This window comes from Aulostomus chinensis, chromosome 10 (genome assembly GCF_037954235.1).
Source record: "Aulostomus chinensis isolate RoL2024-O1b breed Wild chromosome 10, RoL_Achi_v1.0, whole genome shotgun sequence".
NCBI classification, from domain to species: domain Eukaryota; kingdom Metazoa; phylum Chordata; class Actinopteri; order Syngnathiformes; family Aulostomidae; genus Aulostomus; species Aulostomus chinensis.
Genome location: NC_141329.1, coordinates 8,572,929 through 8,596,943, shown reverse-complemented (window position 1 = coordinate 8,596,943; position 24,015 = coordinate 8,572,929). Strand labels below are relative to the sequence as shown.

The 24,015-nt window shown below is 40.9% G+C and overlaps 1 protein-coding gene across 3 annotated transcripts in view; it reads right to left on the bottom strand.

The window, feature by feature from the left end:
- The window catches only part of lsamp (limbic system associated membrane protein), a 455,226-nt gene that overhangs the window by 43,551 nt on the left and 387,660 nt on the right, over positions 1–24,015 (bottom strand). For all 3 annotated transcript variants that reach the window (XM_086215878.1, XM_086215877.1, XM_086215879.1), the window contains 2 exons: positions 17,516–17,660; positions 16,782–16,869 (listed from right to left, as the gene is read on the bottom strand). In XM_086215878.1, the coding sequence (XP_086072004.1) occupies positions 16,782–16,869; positions 17,516–17,660 (233 nt within the window). The remainder of the gene's footprint in view (positions 1–16,781; positions 16,870–17,515; positions 17,661–24,015) is intronic.

Genomic DNA, 24,015 nt, shown 5'->3' with positions numbered 1-24,015 from the left:
AAGAGACAGGAGGAAAAAAACAAACAAAGCAAAAACAAGAAGAAAAAAAATATCTCTTTGGTTGTCTTGTGGCAGAGTAGTTGGTTGAATCATCCACACACACCTGAACTCATTTTATTGCTCAGGTTTTCACCACAGTGTGACTCTTTGTGAACATTTACTGATGATCTCTTCAATTATTCATGTTGACAATTTTACACCAGTGCACGACAAGATACATCTGAATTACATGAGCCGCTCATGCAGCCGAGCTCACGTCCTCTCTGTTATGTAATGTCACCTCAATCAAAATCTAGAGGATCTTGTTTGATCTGAGACCTCGGGGTGTGTTTTCTGCAACTGCATACATGGTTCGACGTTAATTGTTCTCTGCCTGGCACTGCAGAACTGAAAAGAAACAACAACAAAAAAAATAATGCATAGGCCTGAGAAGTGGGCTGACGCTGCTGTTACTGCTGCAGACGAAACCCCAGTGGGCTGGTGGTGCCAGTGGGCACCCCCCTCCCTGTGCACTCCTTGCAAACAACAGAGGAGAAGCAGGAGCAAGGTAGATAAGGGAAGTGATGACTGAGAAGAAGGCGCCGCCTCTCTTCCAACCCAGCCATAGCCGTCAGCGGCGGCAGTACTTGTGAGAATTCAAAGGAAGTAGCGGATATTAGACAGATGCAAATGTCTGCTGGAGGCGTGGATGGGAAGGAAGGAGGAAACAGGCTCTATGCTTATGAGAAGGAAGATTTTCTCTATTGAGATCCATCATGTTTCCATCCAGTCCTGATATCTAGACCTCTACTTGGACACTGAGGTAATTAACTGAGGCGCAGCTTCTTCAATCTGTGTCCGGCGAGGACAGCAAATTGTAAATCACCAGAACATTTAATTGGTGTTTGCACTGAAACTGCAATCATCGCAGAAGGGGAAGGTGTAGTAACAGTTTCTCCTAACAAGTTCTGCACCGGCATCCAGGGGGAGATGAAGAAGAGCAAATGCTACAGATAGTATTTTTCATAAAAGCAACTAATAACAACTCTCACCTCCATGGAAAAATGTCTGTGTTTATATATTCCATATATGCTGTAATTCTTCACTTGGGTTGACGGAATAGCTCAGTAAATCCTTTGCTTCCTCAAGAGCAATAGCTTCCTACTTTAAGCTTGGCATCCACAAAATGTGGAGGGTTTGCCAAAAGGCCAAAACAGATTTTGCATTCAAGCCATTCGATGATTTAGAGGCTTACAATATCATACTGCTCATGAAAATGGGGAGAAAAACAAAGATGCCTAGACAAGCTAAATCCAAGGTTAGCGAAGGCAGCACGTTATATTTCTTTAGCTGTTTAATACCTCTTCCTGGCCTTTGCACTTCCACATCCAAATACTATTCTTCATTATGTCACTTGGTCTAGACGATGATTATTGGAGATCCCAGTCCAACCCCTAAGCACATAACGCTGCTCAGATCAACACCTCCCACATTCAACTCCTCTTTCTTATTCTTGCATTTTGCCAAGGTCAGCTGGCTCAGCAAAACCTTTGTTCATGATGGAGAATATGATCGTGTTTCCTCCTCATCTTTCTCACATTGATATTTCAGGGAGAGCATTAAACTGGAAACATTTTTCTTTTTTTCTCCCCTGATAAAACAAACAAAAAAAACCCCTCCGATATCATTGAAGACGCTTCCGGCTACATCAACAGTCAGTCTGAGTTTGACAGCAACAAATGTACATTTTTCTGCAGGATCCGCATCAACATGGCTGCTGACCAAAAATTAGGTTTTACGAAGGAAATATTTTGCAGACAAGGTTTGCCCAGTTTGAAATAAAGCAAGAAGCGGTGGCGGATTAGACATTTAGGAAAATCTGATTTTTGGTAAAGGTTATTTGAGATTATCAATAAAAGACTTAAAAGGTAAAAGCCACAAATATCATGTTACATTTTTTTGTTTAATCAAAAAAGTGTTTCTGTTTTTGTTTGTTTTTTTTAGAAAAAGAAAAGTCTTGTGCTGGACTTTTTCCTCAACAGCCCCAAAAGTATTGTTTTTAGTCCCCCCCCCCCCCCCCCCAAAAAAAAAACAAAAAACAAAACATGGTGTTGCCGGATGTTTGCTGTTTCTTCCTGTTTATCTTCTAAGCTCCCCTGGCTCCATCTTTATATCGATCAGTCTTCTCATCCAACTCTGGCTAATTTCCAAGCGGAATGAATAATTAGAGTGGCACTCTAGGGATTTAGTACAGCTCTTACATAAAGTTCAAAAATGACATTAAAAGCTGTATAGACTAACAGAATAACAGATTCGATTTTCTAGTCTTGGTAAGATTAAATCTTGAAAATAAAATAAAAAACAAAAAAACAAACCCAAAACAAAACAAGCGCAGTGTGCATTTCCCAAAGTGCCACCAACCAATAGGGCTGTTTATGCTAGTGTTATTCAGCTCCACGCATACAGTTTATAAAAATGTGCCTCTGGAGGAAGCCCTCATCATTTGTTACACAGTGAGTAGTACTCATGATGACTAAACTGACATTTACATATTCATATCAATATCTCAATACAGCATGGATTGCTCCCTCTCCCTGGCTTACATAAAATCACAGCAAAGATGCTCCCCAAGTCTTATTTAATGAACTTCAATTTCAACTTCCGGTACGTGACAGTGTGGTCCTCCAACCCTGTGATGCACGAAGCAGTCACTGGTCAGCTCTCCGGGCTTCTCCCAGTGAGCTACTTAGGACTTTAATGGATGGGAACCCAACAATCCATTTTATAGACGTACCTGCAGGTCTGTGTGATTCTACAATAACTAGATTACAGTGCTCCTTAGTCATGATTAACACGACACAGTAAGCACTTTAAGGCTTTGGTGCTTGTACTGATGCACATTCATGACACTGCACAAGCCCACTGAAGGTCTCCTTGGGTTAGTTAATTGATACTGATCGGAAGTGGTTTGCGGTTCTTTCAATAAGCATCACAGCGATGCATCAAGCCAGATTTCTAAAGGCTATAAGATTTGTAAATTGTCATATTCAACTTTTTGCTGGTACTGTCGCCTTCTGAGTTTAGCTTCTTTGTGTACTTCAAAGAATGACGGCTGGAGCACAGCAGATTGTTTCCGAGTTGGAGCAAATAAATGTTGAATAGCCTTTACATTTACTGAAATAAGTGAAACACTAATAAGAGCTCAGACCACCGAAGGACATGTTATACCACAGAGTGCACCAGTCACAGCTGTTGTGGTCTGTGTTGCTGTGACCTGCAGTTATATTTAAGGCATTGATTTTACACAGTGGTATTATATTGGCCTGGAAGTGAATGACAGAATAACAAAAAGGATTACATTTAACATTTTTAAATAAAGGCCATATTCATGCTTGTTTTTTTTTTAAGTTTTGTAATTAATTTCTTCCAAAACAAATGCCACATATTCTGTTTCCGGGTTTGCTGCCTGTTTCAAAGACTAATTGATGAATGGCAAATAAAAAAACTGACTCTGACTGACTGACAATGACTGTGATCAGTGGTTTTAATAGCAAATGCACATGAGAGCAAATCTCAGAGCAAAAACTCCTTGAAAAGCTGGTTCTGTCAATTAGGGCAACCTGACAAGTTCACAACTTAGCAGTTTGCGTGAAGAACTTGCTACGGAAATGTGAAAATGACGCAATGTCAGATCTGAGTTCCTGATCTGTCGACTCTCAACCAGCATGTTTGGTTCCGACTGGGTGGAGAGTTGAGAACAGCTTGTGGAGAGAAGAAGAGCACCTGACACTCTCAGCTGGTATCCACCCCACAGAGCTGCACATACACAAACGCACACACCCTCCAACTGGGTTCATTGCTGCAGCTGCTGCTACACCGGCTTATGGAGGGGGTGTGTTCTCCCTTGTTCTCTCTGGCCTGTGACTCCATGGGTATCACCCCTGCTGCCTTTTCAACTTCCTCTTTTATTAACTCATTCAACCCATCATGCACTCTTGGATGCAAATTTTCATTTAGCGCACAAACACAACTTCTGTCCTCCTCTTTCTCTCTCTCCCTTTCTCACACACACACACACAAACACACACACACACACAAACGCACACACAAACACTGTCTTGCCTTTCTTCTCTTTTTCTGCTGCCACTCCATTCTTGCCTCATCACGGCCACTCTTTCCCCATCTTTCCCTCTTTCTGTCCTCTCTGTTTCTGTGCTTTGCCTTGAGCTGCAGTCTAATGAGCGAGTGGCCAGGGTTGGGAGAGTGTTTTCTAGCTCAGAGGAGAGATAACAAGCCCATATGTTATTTACCACAGCGGCCACTGCAGCAGCCGACCAGTGCCAGCTCTGAAAGTCTCTCTGAGGGAAAAACATTTCCCATCAAACCCGTAGCTGCCCCATCAAAGTGCTGGGAAGAGGCACACACTCAACACTAAGCTACTGTAGCCGTGAGATGACGGTGCATTAGAGAGTAGCATATTGTGATTAGGAGTCATATTTTCTCTCCATAAGTGAAAAGCCATTTTGAATCTCATCAGTGAGATGTGTATTTGCTTTGCTGGGTGCACTGTATTTGGATGACAGTTCATGTGCTTGCTTCTAAAAGGCACATTGAGATTTAAATCTAGATTTTTACATTTAGATTTTAAACAAAATAACTTTCACATCATGGAAAGAAATGTTAAATCTGAAAATGAGATCATAGAAGTGGTGGGAAGTAACATTTCTGGAGTGTTTTATTTAATACGCTTTGTGGTTAATCACCTGTATGGCCAATTACTACAGGTGGTCAAACAAATAAATGTCTGCAGCCACTATTACACAAAAAAGTCAAAACAGTCTGTAATACTGCTGGATTAAATCAACAGTATCTGCTTTTTGAATGAGCAGATGTTGATTCTGTGCAGTGACAACTCTGCTGCCAGATCTGGAGCAAACATTCTGCCACCCCATTCTTTCTCCGTGTCCTTTTGTTTCATAGTCAGTGAGCCGTAACAGGGCCGTAATATCCTACTACTAGAGCACTTCCAGTGTGGCGCCAAGGGCTGGTACATTCAGTTTAACTTGCTCACGGGTGCACTGAACTGGAAGAGTTGTAGTTCGTTTGTCCGAGTGTTACTGGAATTCCGGGCGTATGGCTGGATGAAGAAGATGTGGTTCCAATATGGCTGAGAGTTTGTAAAGAGATGTTTGCTGTCATTAGTAGTGGGTTTCATTTCATTACTTTTTCTGACTTGGAGGCATGTATGTATGTGTGTGTGTGTGTGTGTGTGTGTGTGTGGGGGGGGGGGGGTGTCTTTGGCTTTAAAGGCTGGTTGCTAAAGTAAGTGGTGAGAATCCCACCTTTACCCAACTGGACATTCATTTAATTAATATCGATGGCAATGTCTCTCAAGAATTGACATTTCTAAGCAAATTGAACTGCAACCTGCTTAATTATGAGTCCCTCGTGGGTGGTGCTCCCTTTTGTGTCCTGTTGATGATATTGATTGATTATAACAAGTAATGACAGTCTTTGATATTTTCTAATTAATTCTTATTATCAAACTTGCCTGTACTGTAACCCTCCATTAAAAAAGACATCCAACAAGACATATGCTCTATCAGGAGAGGTGTTTAGCTCTCTCGTACCACACACAAAACTTGATATGAGAAGCACTGCATCAGCGCTGGCTGCCATATGGTCTGTCTAAATAACATGCCAGACATCTGGTGGGGCAGTGTGGACAGGGAGAAGACGCAGCCAAGCACACTCACAACTATGGTATCCATGCATAGCACAGGGCAGATGTCTGCCAATGAATTCTCAATCTCTTGGAAAGTAAACAATAATGTTAAAATTCATCCAAGGCTTCTCTTAAAACGCTCTTAATAACGAGAAAGCAGTGTCTTCTTAGCGTATGATTGCCCACTTATAGGGCAACTTGGAAGTCCGTTCCAGAGCATCAAAAAACACACAAGTATTTAGCACGATGATGTCAAATAAAAATGTTATGGAATGTTCATGCCCTGTGTGTCACTGTTTTGTTTTTTTTTTTGCTTCAGATGTATAATTTGTGTCTCATTACATCCATTTTGCTGTTACCTCATTGAACACAGCCAAGTCTCTGTAAAGTGAAGGGGCGTGGCCTTCTATTCACACGCCACCTATGCTGCAGTCACCTGCTCCTCATGTCTCGAGTGGTGCAATCATTTTGTTTTCCTGGGGTAATTTATTGCTTAGAGCCTTTCCCCAACCCATTTCTGTGCCATGTTTTCTTCATCAGGGAACCTAAAACCATGATGTTAAAGCATGCAATTAGATTGAACATGTTTATCAAGCTTGATATTACTGACAAACAAACAGTGCACATACAACAAACAAACACAAAAATCTTTTCTTTTAGACTGAAATGGATTATGGAGCACAAGCCATTAGCAGGGGAATAAAAGAAAGACCCACTCATTATTACCAATGACTGTATATAATTAGCAAGTTCTTCTCAGGATTCTCGTCACGTCCTTGAGTAGCACCATGCATGTTTGCCCCTGTCTGCTCCGTGACAGAAGTGTGATCAAGATCTAGGAGGAGGATTGACCCCAACACCGGCAGAAAGTTACTCCGCATTGACATAAAAATACACACACTCACGAAACACACAGCGGGGGACCTCCTGTAATACAGGTCAGCATATTAAAGAAAAGGTGACAGCATTCTATCAAACCTCAGCAGGGTGAAATGTTAAAAAGCACACAGCTGCAGTAATGGGGTATGACATTCTTAGCAGGTAGTCACAAGCTCATATATTTACCTATACGTCCAGCGTTATGTGTTCTCTCTCTCTTGCTCTCTCTCTCTCCCTCTCTCTCACACACACACACACACACACACAAAACCCCTCTTTTTCAACACACCAAGCTTCATCTTTTCCCCTCAGAGAAGCAGCAGGTGAGGTCAGCTTTAAATGTGCCACTCAATCTCACTTCCAGGGGCATTCACGAGCGTGAGGAGCACCGTGCCAAAGGGGTGTCCATCTATCTGACAGACCTCGGTCACATAAAGGAAAGACAAGGATGGAGGGGGAAGATTCTGGCAGGTTCATGTGGAGAGCAGAGGCAATGGAAAAAGAAATAGCGGTCCTCTAAATCAGAGATTAAACCAGGGAGATGCTGCCCAGAAACGATGGCCAATGGCTCGCCTGGATAGTGCGTGAAATATGGCTGAGTTGGTTTACCTGCGGCCACTGTCAATACCCCTGTTGTCATGTGTGTCCGTTGGATGGCCCCATTTAAATGCATGAGAGGGCCTCTTGCAGCCAGCATAAAGAAGATTAAAGGAGACTGCAGTCTTATTTATTTATTTTTCAAACATCCTGTCTATGCAACATAAGCTCAGCAGCCAAGAGAGAAAAAGGGGGATAGTGAATTGTTGCTTTCATTAAAACTTCAAGGAGTCAGTTTCATAATGAAGGTTCAAAGGCACTGGAATATGTGTGTGTGTGTGTGTGTGTGTGTGTGTGTGTGTGTGTGTGTGTGTGTGTGTGTGGCTACACTCTCCCTCTTTCTCTGTCCCCCCTTTGCGCTTCATCTAGCTGCAGAGCTACACGGAGATACAGGTAACCTTCTTTCTGGAGGGCTGGTGTGTTTGTTGGTGTGCAGTCACGCTCACAACATGCATAATGAGGTAAGACGGAGCTTAGTGTTGGCCTTCAGTCAAAGCCGTACTTCTGCACAGTTTAGTGCAAGCTTTGCTTTTCAAGTACTTCCACTTCGATTTCCTCATAATCTAATATTACAGGCTAAATAAGGGTACTGTGAGTGTTTCCAGACATGAGTCAGTCAACTGTGTATTAATGCTTTTGGAGCAGGGCTGATATACTCTTTTTATCTTAATGATTCCGTTAAGCAGGTTTAATGTAAAGGGTGTTGCTTACAGAGATTTGTACCTCTCACCAGTGTTGTGCAAATCAACACTTCCACAGGCGCAAAGTTCAGTCCACACAGATTCAAATGAACTAGCTCAGGTTCACTGTGAATAATTTACAATTCAGAATTTAGTTCACAGTCCAGAAATGAACTAGTTCACATTCACTTTTCTGGAGGGTCAGGGTTTGGGTCCTTACTATTGCTCTCCAAAGGAACCTCCCTTTTATCCAGAGATTCACACAATATCATAAATTAGTAAGTAAAGTAAAAAATTCCCTCTGAATTCATCAATCATCATGTACTTGATAAACAAACCCAACTTTTTGCTGACACACCACTTTAAATGCCATATCTTCCTGCCATACTCAGGAGCACAGGTAGAGGCTGGACTGTTATCTTAGAAATAATTAGATTCTGATGCAGAACAGGAAGGCAATATTTACTTCAATTAATACAATATCAGATAAAAAATAATAAAACAAAAAGTTTGTCCAACAACTGTCAACATGAATGGCAGGGGGAGTACTGAGCTCATCCCCTATCCGTGTTTAGCCGAGGTAGGTGAAGACCCTGGGTGTTAGCTGATGGGAAGTTGCAGAGGTGACTTAGATGTGGGTGGACTAGCTTGGCCTGTTCTGATGCTACGTTTGATTGACTGTATCAGAGTTGGTGTATGCGGAGGAGACACATGGACATTAGAAATCAACTACTTTGTACTCAAGGTGTCAAGTGCCATGCTTCATGTGCTCTTTAGCAGTCAGAAAAATCCTCAACAAGCAATAATAGCTTCAACTTCAAAGACAGGCTGTGAGATTTAGCCTGGTGAGGAGTTTCATTTCCTTTGGTGTGTGCAGGCATCATTGATCTTTCCTAATATGCTTTTTTTCACACAGGTAAGGAGGGATCATCCAGTAAAAGGAATGTCTGAACTCTACAGCTGACGGCAAAACAAGCAATGATGTGTGTGTAGGTGGGTGTGATCATGGTGCTGTTGTAGTAGAGCCAGACAGACTGCCAGAATCAATAATTAATGATAGCCATACCTAATCCACACTATCCTCCACACCTCTTTCAATCCTCTTTTTGTTTTTCAGTCCTCCCATGTCTCCGCCTGTCAATGTAACTCCAAGCTACGTGTAAGAGAAGGTCAAAGAACACATCAGCAGCAGCATAGATAAGCGAAGGTCCGGGGTGCAGAGGTGTAAGAGGTGAACATTGTCAGAAGAATTGAAGCGGGAGGGGTCGAGACTTGAGGCGCTGAAGAGGAGGATGGTGGATAGATGGCTTCACGGGCATTGCTGAAAGGTTCTGATTGTCTCATGATAATTGCTAAAAGGTCAGTTCGCCTCCTTGTACAGACTGCAGAGGAGAAGATATGCGCCAACACACAGACCACACATTTGTGCGCACCACGAGAAGCAGCTTCCCCTCCTGCTAGGGTGCTCTTTATGGGGACACGTCTGTCTATAGAGAGTTCTGCGGATTAGCTCCTTAAATACCACGCCATTGTGATACGGGGTCAGGAAAAAAAGGAAAGGGGAAAAAGATGGACACGGGTGAAAGAGGTTTTCTTATCTTTCAATCAGAAACTTAGAGATATCGAACAGGTACAATGTAAGACATTCCCTGTGGCTGACCATTAAGGAGGAGGAGCAGGAGGAAGTGACATATTTTTCCCCTCTAAAAAAAAAAAATCCAATAAATTGAAACCTAATAGTGGATATAACTATATCTGATTTAGCGCTATGTCCAAAATGACAAATATACACCCTGATGTGGCAATAATTCTGTCAATTCTTCATGCTCCACACAGCAAGTGTCTGCATGTGTCACTTCTCAACGGACACAACGTACTGAAATGGGGTCACAGCAGCAAGGGAACAGCTGTTTATGGGACTATTCACTTTGTCTACTACTTTATAGTCACTCTGTTTCTGTGACATTTATGAATGCATAATGTCACCCAGCCTTGGAGAGAAACCTGCCTGTGGAGAAGGTTGGGATGATAGCATGAGGATATACAGTACAAGCCAATCCACAACGCCTGAGCAGATTGATACTGGTCATAAATCCAACAGTAAAAAAAAAAAAAAAAGATTTATGATTTTTTTATTAGGAAATAAACAAAAAAATATACCATCCAGTAAATATGGCCTGTGCTGTGCTTCACTGTTTTCAAATGAAAGTAGTGGAAAGTTTTTTTTTTAAGACCAGTTTGACACGTTAACAGCACTTGAGCCATTTGATAAAGGTCAATGAAAGTGCTGGGATGAAATTCAAACCTATCAGCAAATATCATGTCGATGCTGAGTGGAATCAGCTGATCAACTGTTGAGAGAAAACAAGTGGAGGAAAAAAATATGGAGGCAAGACGGGAGCCTCCTGTAATGGCAGACCGACAGCCGATCAATTTTATTGACAGGCTTCAAGATACGGCTGACATCTGGCAAACCACCGACACATACTCAGTAATTGGCTGCACAGGTTTGCTAACCCCCCACCACACACACACACACACACACACACACACACGCATGTATTGACACACAGCTATTCTGATATAATAACTCACAGCAGGTCATCATATGCCTAAATTCATCCATTATGGTTCCCTCTGCTCAGAATGCACAAAGCAACAGAACGACTTTCGATTTATGTGGTGATTTGAAATACAGCGCACTTAGAGCAAAACTGTCTGTTAGATATACTCCCGGAAATTAGTTCAACGATCAGTAGTACAAAAAGGGTTGTACTAAGGTTGCACCCCCGAGGCAAATGTGGCCTATTGCCTGTTTATAAGCGGCACAGTGTGAATTTTAAAAACAATATGAAATATGACCCTTAGCCTCTGAGCTAGAAAACTACACAATGCAAACTTCCAGAAAAAGTATCCTTTTTTTTAGTATTGTCTGATTTCATTTGTTTAATTTCAAGGAATCTATCTAATTGCTGAAAGTTATAATAACACAACAAAATAATATACTGGCATAGAGTATGAGCAGCAAGTTAGGCACCTGAAAACTGATACTTGGGTCCGGTGTTGATGCCCAAATCGTGAACGTGTGGTGATACTTAGTTTGGTATGTAGCGGTACATCCGGTACATGCTTGAACAATGACACGTGATCAACACACAGAATGACAGCAAAAGGTCAGCTAGTGGATTTGTAGAGATGAAAACACACAGGGAGACTAAGAAGGCTGCAGGGTTTTTTCGCCAGTCTACCACAGCAGCATTAGCGAGTGTGTTTGAGACAGAGAGAGAGAGAGAGAAGACAGGATCATTTCTCTAGTTGGAGCTGGCAGAGCTTTGTGCTTCACTTTGAAATAAAACTATGGTTGGTCACAAAAGAAATCATCACCTATATGGACCTGCATGCGTAGAGTTAAGGCATACTGTTGGTAAGCGAAGGCTAAAACTCCCCAAGGGTGAGTCTTTTTCATTGTATTAAAACTACTATTGTGCTACTGAATCTGGTATTGAGAATTTGTAGTAGGAGGTAGTAGTAGGGGTACCAACTACCACATTTCTGGTATAGTGTAAACCCCACAGGCTTGAATGCTGGCTACGGTTAATTTTTTTTCATACCGACAAAGTATGAATCAAGTTTGAATCAAGCGCAAATCATTCCCTTGCTCCAAACACCTTCCTCCAGGGGTGATTTATTAAAGTCATGAAATAAAAGGAAGAAAAAACAAAAAACAAACTCAAGAATTCAATACGATGAATATGCCCAGAAAAACTGTTGTCTGTCAGTTAACTTAAAAATGCATTTGATGTCTAATTGATTATATATGAGGAGACCACAGCCCAGCTGTTAATTCTTTTGAGGGGACTCGACTATAACTTTTGCTTTTTAACTGGGAGCTGTTTGATCTTAAGGCACCACAAAGTTGTATCTGCTGTGATCGTTGACATGAAAACTACCCTTGGAGCACCAACGACCGTGGCTCCAGCAATGACAGGTGAGTGTGCGTGATGGGATGACTCCTTTGATGTGATGGAGGCTTCACAAGAGTGAAGGTGAGGCTGTTAAAATGCATCGAGGAGCACGGAAACACGGAAAAGCACTTGTATGTGTTGATACACCTCCCCATAGTCAACCTATATATATATATATATATATATATATATATATATATATATATATATATATATATATATATATATATATGTGTGTGTGTGTGTGTGTGTGTGTGTGTGTGTGTGTGTGTGTGTCAGGAAAATCTCATAAATGATTGGAAGGATTTTGATAGGGTGAATGACAATGATAGAACTTCCCAGTGATTGAGATTGAATGTCATGGTTCTAACTTGACCCCATACATGCGCCACCCAAATGCACACTGGGGCTGAGTTTTTGTGTAGTCCTTTAAAGCAGCCCTGACATATTCAGGTTCTCTCTATCACACACACACACACACACGTATATCTTTGTTTCATAAAAATCTATTTGGATCAGGGTGGAAAGCTCGCTATTACATTGGGATTCATGTCATGTGCTCTGACCTCGGTGCTTGGTACCATTCATCTGAGCCCTGCCTAGTCCACCAATTTTTCACCCACCACAAATTCACTTTGTCTGATCATTTGTTTTCCAATTACATTCCTGTCCCTGCAAGCAGAAAATTGTCAGCTTTGGTTATGTGAACCCACACTTGGGTCTGTAACCAGGGGCAATGTTTGATGCTTGGAACATTTTCATAGCCATTAAAAGATGAAGGCAGGATGAATTATTATCCCCAAAACTTGATTGCGTTCTGTGGGGGTTGTTTTAAAGGTTCTGGCATGTGATGGAACGGTGGAGCTGCACACATAGCCACATTTTTATCTTCTCTTTGAACAGATTTAAACATGATGTAGGCAAAACCTTGAACAAAGTGAGATTGAAGATTTTTGTAAAATGAATGGTGGGCTGCACATGAATCAGACTTTTAGTTACACAATGATGTTTCCATAATGGAAACAGATTTTTCTTTTACCTAAAGTTTTCTCCTCCACGATTGAAAATTATTCACATCAATTTATCTTTTAACCATCCACACTCACCACAAGAAGACCCGTTCTCATTAATATAGGCCTTTGGTTTCATAAAAAGTCACTTGTGGTGGGGATTATTATTTTCCATCAATATTGATGCCATTTTTAAGACTGCGCAAGAATCACAGTCTTCAGTCTTCCACTGCCAATAAATATAGGAGAATACCACCCGTCTCATGCGGTGAGTGCTTGCTGCTCTGGCAGCAAACATGCAATGTCATGGGGACATTTAGACTTAGCTTATTAAAAAATCTGTATTATGTATAAGCTCGCCTACCCACACATTTATTACTTTCTAAGATGAAAAGTGAGCGAGCTGTAATGATGATGAGGAAGAAAATCACCTAAACCATGGTCTTTGTCCTGGTGTGCCACATTGATGGCTCTGGCTATGAAAATTCAAGAAATCATTCACGGAACTGAGGAGTACATTTCTTGAGCCCGACACAAAAAACAAGCGTAACATTTTACACATGACAACACGGCTTAAAAATCAGGGGACCTGCCACATTTCTCTCAGCAACAGCCTTTTCCCACACATCTGTATCATATTTGAGTTTCTCATCTATTTACATTGAATCGCGTACAGAGACAGAGCCGAGGCATCGACGAGGGGCCTCTCCCAAAAAAAAAAGTCGAGAAACATTTCTTTGATTTCTGACGAATTTGTTTTGAAAGGAAAGACAGGTCAAAGAAAGACTTCATCTGAGACTGGAATTTGGTAAAATTGCCAAGCACAGCACTTTGCTAATTTTTTCGTCTTTTTTTTTCTCTTTCAAAGATGACCAAAAGCCTGCAGAGGCATTGCTAAAATTAGAAAGCTCATCATTAAAATCAGAATGATTTAAATTAGAATGGAATAGAATTATCTGTTCTTCCAATAAACCGTCCCTCTTCTTGGGATAAAATGCTTTTCTGCCTTTGTTCTGCATCCCGACATTTCTATTCAACCTTGCTTGGCCTGTATTAATCTCACTCTCCATTTGACTTTCATACATGATGGGTTTTATTATTATTATTTTTTTTGTGTGATTGATCTCTCTTTGAACTTTTTATCCCACATGGTATGATAATCTCTTATTATTACGGATAGGTTTAAGCAATTTGCAATTGTAGGTCTTAATATCGGTAAAATAGTTTGTAATATATATATATATATATATATATATATATATTTATATATAAAAAAAAAGCAATCTGTGTCTGTGAGATCATGCAAGTCTAAGTCTTTAAATAGCTCCCAATCAAAAGCAGCACTTCAGCTCTGGTGGAGAACGTTCCATCCGCTGTACTTCAGTCCATGAGGCTGGCAGAACTCAAATAAAGAGAACGCGGCTTGAAAAAGTGTCAGAAAGACGAGGAGACAGCGTGCCACATCCTTGACTGATGGATGAGACTCAAAGAGCAACAGTCCTAACTAGCAGGAGCGACAAACAACAGATGTGACAACTTCTGCAGGTCACCACAAGGGCAGCGCAAAAATCCACTTGTGAAGCAACAAAAGACCAGGTAAGAGAATGTATTATTGAACAGATTAAACTAAAAAAAATCGGACTTTTTTACGTGATATGTTCAATATTGTAAAAGTCAATGAGGGACTATGGAGTTAACCTGCTCCCTTCCGTCAGAGTTTGAAGAAAGACAAAGAAGTTTCTTTCTTTATTTTACCGTTCAGTGACAGGCATGTTAAATGAGGGGCTTTAGCAGTATAACAGTTACGGTAGCCTCCTCCTTAAATTTACATTCTCTGCAATATATTGTTTTGCACATTTTAACTATCTACTATTTAAGTATCCTGCAAGGAACCAATCAGTAACGGAGAAAATGGGCCGAATACAGACAATTCAAAACTTTACTCATCACTGAAGGAATATTAGTGCACCATGAACGAAACATAAGATGATAAACATCAATAGAGGCTTGTGCACCAACAATTTACAGCAAAACAACTGGATTTTCATAATGACAAAATGATATTTTGCAGTTATAGGACCTGCAACGCTTTACATTTTGATTTATGAACTCCGGCCCTTTTGATTTTCAGGTTTTGTGAAATTTGAGGTATGTAGTGGACCCCACTAAGACATGGCAAGGCAGACAAAGGCCTCAGCTTCCTTTTAGTTAAATCAGTCAGGAGGAGGCATCACGTGGGAGCTAGCAAGACAAAAGCCCCACAATATGTGTGTTATTTTTACTTATTTAATAAAGACGAGTCATAAAACTTCGATCAGAAAAGCAAGATGAAAGAATGAGCATGAAATAATGTATTTCATTATAGATGATCCCAATATGAAATCAAGAAGATGATTAAAAGCACAAATACACTGCAGATGGATCTAATCTTAAAAAATTCAACATTCATACTAATATAAATGAAAGTATGAATTAGAATACCGCGACTGATTTCTCTGTTGGTCAAACAGATACGCACGACAAATTTATACACCTCCACATGCAGCGCTTTCCTTAAAACTATGTATAATGTCGAAACACAGGGTTAGATAAATGAAATCTGATATTCTTATTTACTATTCATTACAATATCTGTTTCCTTTGCCTTCAGCGCCGCAGCACAGCTTAGATGAAATATGCCGAATTGAACCTCAAGGGGAAGATTACGCCCACGTTCAGTAAAGGAGGAAATATAACAGAAGAGAATAACAACCGCGGAACAATTGAACGGGACTCCGAGAGGCAGAGCAGGGGACAAAATAGCAAATAGAAGAAAACAACAGAATCAATGTTAAGCTATAACTGTCGCATTAGCGCTGATAAATGAGGCTTCTGACGGAAACCCTGGAAGTCTGCGCAGGACATCCCAATGATCAAGAAGTGAATAATTGGACACAATGGATTCTGGTAAGGAGAGGTAATTTGGTACCATGGATCCCACACAAGAAGCATCAATTCACTTATTGACCTTTAAAAAGACTATAAATGGATGATATCTTCACTTCATAGCTGTATGAGAAGTTCTTCAGTAGGCAATTCAGCACGCCGAAATGACACTGGTGCATCTCTGGTGAGGGTTCCAGGATTGATCTGAGTTATGCTTCACACCAGTTTGGCTTTCAGTAGATTTGAAATGTATGAAGAAAAAAAAAAAACCCAAACAAACATTGATGACAGTGAAATATGAGCTCCACGGACTACATATGCAGCACTCTGTGTTGATAAATATTGAAAATGACCGTGCATCTATTTTGTCAGTCCTCTCAGGTGCAATTTGATAAGGCTTCAGGAGAATTTTCACTTTCATCTCAAGAGGAACAACCTTAAAACCCAGAAGATAACCGAAGACACCCCCCAATGATAAATAAAGAAATAAATAAAATAAAGTCTTTTAACCCTCCAGGTCTTGTATCAAATCCTGCAGCACCTTAACTTTTTTTGCTGTCTCTATTCAGGAGAAATAACTTCCTATTCTTTGAAATGGAAAACTGGTGCTGAAGGCTTTTTGGAGCACCTAAAATTCATATAAACCTCTTTTGAATTTCCTTTGCTGTAGGGAAGCATTCATGACTTTTTAGTTTCATATATATATATATATATATATATATATATATATATATATATATACACACACACACTCACATATATATAAGAGGATGACATTTCCACATTTATTAACAGGGAGATGTGGCAATGATAACTCCCGCTTGTGTGCTGTAGGGACAATTCTGCCCAACTGTCTCTGATATTTGAGACATGTAATTTTGTGTGTGAAAATAGAATGAAGGAATGTGTGTTTCATGAGTCTGAGTGAGTTCAGTATACATAATGTCTTTTTTTGAGTCCCTGTCAACATTTTTTTTTTTTTTTTTTCCCCTTTTTAAATCCTAGGGTAGGTAGAGCTTACCTTGTACAATGAGGTAGACCAGTGAGGGCTTGGGCTGCTGCTTGGTCTGTATGGAGCAGGTGTACGAGCCTTCATCGTACACGTCCACCTGCACGATAAAGCAGATTACTGCCATTTCAATATTTCAAAGAACAATTCTATTATTGGTATTCGGGAGCTGATTTTTCACCACTTATATCACTGTTTAATTCAGACATAGTTTTCAAGCTATAGCTTTAAGGGACCACATTCATAACATCTTGTCATGTCCAGGCTTCAGGACTCTTGGATGAATCCATATGAGCTGCATAGAGGCATTTATAGTTTTGTCATGTTTTGTTCTTATTTCTTATATTGTTGACAACTGTTCATTTCTCACGTCATTTATTTGGAAGGTTTCTGCAACATATCTGTCACGTGAAACTCCAGCAGTCTTATGTGGACTAAAACTTCAGCGTAGCTTCCATCAGAATGCGGGTGCATTCTGATCTGTTGCCATGAGAACGAGCAGCGGACAAAAACCTTTGTAATATGATTTGATTGAAACAACTGATTTTAGCAGGACAAAGCGTGCACACATTAACTTGCGTTAAAAGACATAGTTTGGAGACGAACACTAGCCTGCCGTATAAAACGATTCTCTTTCACTGAAACATCATAATAATTCCATCTCTAAACTCAAACCCACATGAATTAAAGTTGTAGTACCGTAAAACCAGATACTTCCAGGTTTTTTTTTTTTAGGTCAGTATTACCTTTTGTATGCGCAGGCTGTACTCCAGCTGTCCTTTAGTGATGAGACCTACTCTGGGGTCCAGAGACCATTTGTCCTCCCCAGCAAAGATGATGTTAGATCGATTGAGCCAGGCCACCTTGGATGTTTTGTCATCAACATAACACCTGCGGAAACATCAGGAGGAAGCCAGGTGACGACAAGAAGGCTCGGTTTCTCTTTACTGGATGCAAAAGGAGCACTGAACTTCTTTAATCTCGTATGTACTCTTAAGAGAAGGAAAAAAGCAGGCAATGTTATAGTTATGAAAGAACATGAGTATATAAATATAAATAATTTCCTACTTCCTCCTACTTTATAACTACAATTATGCAATCCACAGTAAAGGCAGGCTGGATGAAACCCAGAGGCGTTTTCAAGAAGGGTTTAAACACACAATCACATCTTGAAATAATGGGTCGGGCTGAGTATATTACTGTTGCAACACACAATTGTGCACCGCTGTGTTTGATAATACTGGCCAACCATAATCACACACTCACACGAAGGAGAAGAAGAAAGAAATTCCATAATTGAGAGGCATCACTTTCACTTCCCCAACCTTAATTCATCCCTTTCACACCATTCTCCTCCCCCTCCCATTCTCTCTAATTGTCTTCTCTTACTCTTCCAGCTCTCGTTTTCTCAGCCTCCCTCCGCCTCTGTCTGATAAATACATCTCCTTTAACAGAGCGTATTCCTGCAGATGGGAAAGGACACCAGTATCCTCTTGTTTACTTCTTGTTGTATGCTGTCAAAGCATTACGCCAAGTAAGCGCCAGCTAAGACACCTTGCACGAGGGGGGGGGGGGGGGGGGGAAGAGGGAGCCCGACGTCTACCTAATGAATAAATGTAAATGTGAGAAGACATTGGAATCAGTGAGAATGGATATCAACCGTAATGTAAGTCGACAGTGGATGCGCCTCACATGTAAATTCCAGCGACTCCCTCAGCCTCGGCTGTTCATACTGCATTGGATTGTGTTGGGGTACAAGGGAGTAGATTAGAGGGGTAGTGGAGTGAGGCTGTCTTTGGCAGGTGACCCTGGGTTATGCACAAAGTGGTGGTGAGCCACCCCAGCCTGTTACCCAGTGGGTGCTGGATGTCAGATTTGTTGAAGGTTTCTTCTCGCGGCTTGAATTCCCTTTTGTGTGGAACTCAGAGAACTAATTATTTGTTGATGGGAGCTTTGACATTTACCCTCTACCTTCCTCCCACTCAAGTATCTACCCTGTTTTGTTTCATGCATCTTGGCGTCTCTAATTCAGAGGCATCCCAAACGAACTCGTCCTCAGAACAATTAGCTGATTGCAGAGGAAACATCTGGAGCACATGATTTATAATTGATTTGATATCTAAGACTAGTTTCACGATGAATTTTAATTTCTCCAATTAACCAATAATGGATCAAACCCTCATTTTTTATCAATTTTTTTTATTTCTGCAGATGCAGAAGATAGGCTGTGTGTGTGTGTGTGTGTGTGTGTGTGTGTATGCATGCTTGTGCGTGTGTGTGTGTGTGATCATCCTTTCATACTGTATAACTATATATTGTGTTTTCTCATTCATTCATACTCAGTTTTCATATAGTCGGTGATGAGGGGGATTTATGTTCCACCTTCTTATGCTGACATGGCAAAAAGTAGAGAGAGAGAGGGAGAGAGAGAGAGAGAGAGCAAGTGCAAGCTGACTGTAGCATATTGTTAAACCATTACTTAAAGCCTTGTCTATTTTTTTCCTGTCAAACTAGCGTTGTTAATTTTTTGACTGCTGGAGGGAGGAGATTAGCTTAATTTAGTTTTGTCACTAGTTACCAGCTAGCCCCCCCCCCCCCCACCCCACTGCTCAGTCAGTACCACTGTTGCAACTTCCAAGATGCAGATGTACATTTCAAGCATCCTACACAGATATTCTTCCAAATTAATTTGTTAGTTTGAGCAGATTGGAAACTCAATGTTGGTTTTAAATGTTTTCCTTTTCACAGATTTAAAGGTTTTATCAAAATAAAAAAACAAATATTCCAGCTAATAGTATCTCTTATCTATTTATCTATATATTCATATACATGTATACATTTTTTACAACATTTTTATAGTTTTTTTTCATTTATTGTGTACATGATTTTTAGATAATGTATATGATTTATTGTAGGGGTGGCATGGCTCAGAGGTAGAATGGCTGTCTAGCAACTGAAGGGTCGCTAGTTCGATCCTCACGTCCCCCGGTAATTATACTGAAGTATCCTTGAGCAAGATACTGAACCCCTAATTGCTCCTGATGGCCCTGGGATGAACTGGCGACCCGTCCAGGGTGAAGGGTGAACCCCGCCTCTCGCCCGATGTCAGCTGGGATAGGCTCCAGCCAGTGCGACCCTCAACGGAAACGTGGTATAGAAAATGGATGGATGGATATGTTTTATTGTTTGATGTACATAGCTGTATTCCTAGTTGACATATTTCACAGTTTACTAATTCCACACAAAGATCTGAAGATGATACGATGTCCATTTGTTAACATTTAAACCATGTCATCGACCACAAGTTCCAATTTGCAAATCCTGATTTGTAAACTGAGAGTACAGTTCTGCGCACGTGTTAGTTATTTTTCTAACCTCATGCCATCTGTAGCGTGTGAGCTGAACTCTGCATGCTCCCCAACCAGTTAGCTGTTTTTGAAGTTTGAATTAAGGATTACACTGCAGACTTGCTACCTATCTCTGACTAATCCTTAAGAGGTATTAACTGTCATAACTTCAAAGTACTCATCCTATAAATTGCAGATTGCTGTCATGAGAGGCGGTCGAATTGAAGAAATCAATTCAATGGCTGTTTGTGACATCAGAGATATGAGTTCCTCAATGCGTAAAGGAGTTGTCTTTTTGTTGGAAGAATATATCTTCCCAGGGTTTAGGTTACATCTAAGCCCTACAATTATCACCAAAGTATTTGATGCAAAGTCTGCGGAAATGTTCGGTAGACTATTGCTTTCTTTTTGCTATGAAGCTCTCCCCAGGGATGATTCAGTTAGAAATACACTTCAAAGCAGCTCTGTAAGACAAATTGAAAAAAACAAAACTTTTGAAACAGCTGGTAATTTTAAAATCATTTACTTTAATTCATTATTGATTATCCAAATGCTCCTGATTATATTACCTCGTTTCAGTTAGCAGTCACCATATGCCGCTCCATATGGGTCAAATAAATAGTTAAATAACATGTGATGAAAGGTGATGCACATGCTAAAACAGTGAGACTTTGATTTTTTTTTTTTTTTCCTGGTTCAAAGTTTCTCACCCTCCCGTTATCTCATTCCCTCTCATCTCTACACACCTCGGTCGTATCATTCTCTTCCTCTCACCACATCTGTCTCTCATCCCGGCCTTACTCACCGCTCTCCCCTCTCATCTCTAATCAACACCATGGTGCAGAAACGAACAGAAAAAAGTATAAAAGGAAGGAATGATTCATGATCTGGATCTACTTCTGGCCTCTTCTTTTGTCTATAGTCCTTCAAATACCCAAAGAACTTCTAGTGCAGCAGTAAAGTGTGCACTTTAATAACTATTTCATGTTGCTACGAATAGGTAACTGGCCATTCCTTGTCATATCAACTGTCTCCCTTTTCCCTCCAGCACAGAAACGATCAGAGTATTTATAAGCATAGCTGGGCTGTACCGGAGTGCTGCTGGCCCAGAATGAAAAACAGATGCTCAGCTGCTTATGGCAGTTGATCTGAATCACACAGTATTCAACAAGTTGCTTCCAGGGAAGTCAAGTTTATTGGAAAAGTGATTCACGGTTGAACAATCTGTAATAAAAATCCATCCAATTAAGCATTTGCAATAGTCACAATGATGCAGCAGCTCAGCTGTGTCATTTGAATATTTGGCAAAAAAACCAAAAACAGCCCTTTCATCACAACAGCAGAATCCACTCCAAACCCATAATCCTTTGCATACACAGTATCTGCAAGGATACAGAAAACTTGTAAGTGCTGGCAAATATTTGTTGATACTTGTAAACTAAAAGTCTCACTAAATGCAGTTTTTTTGCGACTGAGTTTTACAAAGTGGCATTGTTTATTGGTCCCTTCAGAGACGCACGGCTGGGTTTATGCAGGGTCAGCTGTTGATGGATGCTAAAGTTGCTGCTCTGCAGTGTTTTACCCTGAGCTTTGTTGATGGATGCTCTTCTGTGCTATATTATACTCCTTTTCTGGCCAGCTGTGCTGTGCCAGTATGAACTGACCAAGTCTATGGCTGACAGGGGACTGTGTGGGCTGACAGATGCATGGGCCAGAGCTGCTGAGCTGGGCTTGAGTTGACAGGAGGGCTGGGCTGGATGGATCCCTGCTCCGGGGCTAGCCGTGGGGGAGGACCAGAGAGCAGGCTGGAGCCAGGGAGTGAAACTGTAATGAGAGCAACGATGTGTCGAGACTGACAGAACAGCCACACCACCCGCTAGCCTCATCAATACCCAGTTCTCCCTGTCTTACCTTCTTTTCTCTTTCAATATTTTTTGCCTCTCTGACAAATTTCACTCCTTTTTTTTTACTTCCATTTCCTCTTTGTAGTACTTCTGTCTTGTTCTGCCCTCCACCCTCTTCAACCTTCCGCCTCGAGCTGGTTCCCCTTCTCTCTCCTTTTCTCACTTTTGTCCTCCCATTGACTGAGAAAACGAATGCACTGAAGGTGGTAGTTTCATGCACAACAGTGAATTTTCACATGTTGCAGCAGGCACCCTGATATTCCTGCCACATGGAGAAATCCGAAATCCTTTCCTTGAGATGCAAAAAGATTAAGACAAACTAAGCTCACTGTCTCTCTTTTCTCTGTGCATGTGGTAGGAGAACAACAGACTGAGGGATTCCCAATTAGATTAACAAAGCAACCGGCATAGAAAGACAAGACGCAACCATGAAAGAAAAGTGACGCCAAGAAACAAGAGAGGGCTGCATACCGAATCAAAGTCAGGTCATTACTCTCTAGCCCTCAAACTAGTTTCTTGCCCTAAATATATTCTCTGTGTAGAAGATTAAATATATGAATTCCCCTCATTTAAACTTTTGTATTTGTCACAATAATCATTCATAATTAATAACATGAACACTGAACTGTAAGTTTGGACAGCTGCATTTAACAGAAACTTCAACGCGAACAAACTTCAAAGGATAATTTTGTGTAATTGTGCACTTTTACATGTCACCGGGTGTGTGTAAGTGTGTCGTTTACTGAGAGCCAGCAGCTAATACTTTCATGCTGCTTTTGTAAATTGCTTTCATCACCAGTGGCAAAAGGTCAGGTTAATTATTAAGATCTCAGAGAAGGTGCGAAGCATTAGAAAGCTTGTTCGTGAAATCTGAAAACTTCGAAGGTTTAATGAAGCATTAACAGAGAGGAAAGGTGATGAATTGTCTCCGTCCATTAATTAAATGAAATCCATGATTTCAACAAGGTTGTTTCTTTTTTAATTGGAGGAAAACATTTCTGGAGGCTGCGTTTTATTCCTTTGGTTTTTTTGTTTTGTTTTTTACATTCAAGCTCACCATAACGCAGCACTGCAACCTGCGTCGGAACATTCTCCGTGTTTATCGGGGCGAGAAAAGAAACATAGGAAGATGGTCCCTCTGGACCGGTGCATATTTCTGCTTCTTCTTTCTATTGTCATTAACAAAAAGACAAAAGACCAACTAACTTGCTCAGGAAGTTATTCCTGGACAATCGTCCCACAACAGATTAATTCGACACCTTTCTTGTCCAGTTTCTTTGAATCAAAACATGGAACTTTTGCCCACTTGGTATGGGCGAGGTGGTCTCTGTTCTCGGTCTCGTACAGACTCTGGCACAGCATGTTTAAGGTGAGAATCTCCAAATCGAGCAAAGCGCTCAAACTGTAGCGGTTTGCGTCGCCACCCCAACGGACCAATAAACGTGAATGTTCTCATGTGGTTTTAGTGACACATTTACCTCTGCTTTTGCTTGAGTTTCTTTGTGTATGAAGGCAAACTGAATCGAGGTGAAAGCGCTCCAAATTAACCCCTTCCATTCTTAAACACCAGCCATCTGCCCATCCCTCCAATAATGTGATCTAAATTCCCAATCAAAAGCCTGCAGGAAAATCCCTGGCGATGTAATTCTATCAGACTTGACTTGGAGTAACCTTTGTTGCTAAATTGATTTTCACTCTCTGCTTCAAAGCCCCAAGACAGCCTCAAATTCCTCCATAATTCTTCCATCATGAAGCTCCTCTATCTCGGTTGGCATGCATCAGCGCCTGAAGCAAGCCATTAATCAGGGCAGGAATGATTGTTTTGAGACCTGGCCAGCAAACCTAGCGGGGGGAAATTATTAATCAAAAAATGGTTATAAACAAGTCAAGAATTTTCAGGTCTGGTTGATTCAAATGTGCTTGTCGTAGATGTGATTTCACCTCAAAGGCTTATTAAGCGCCAGGGCAGTGAAGTTCCGTGTGTGTGTCATGTCT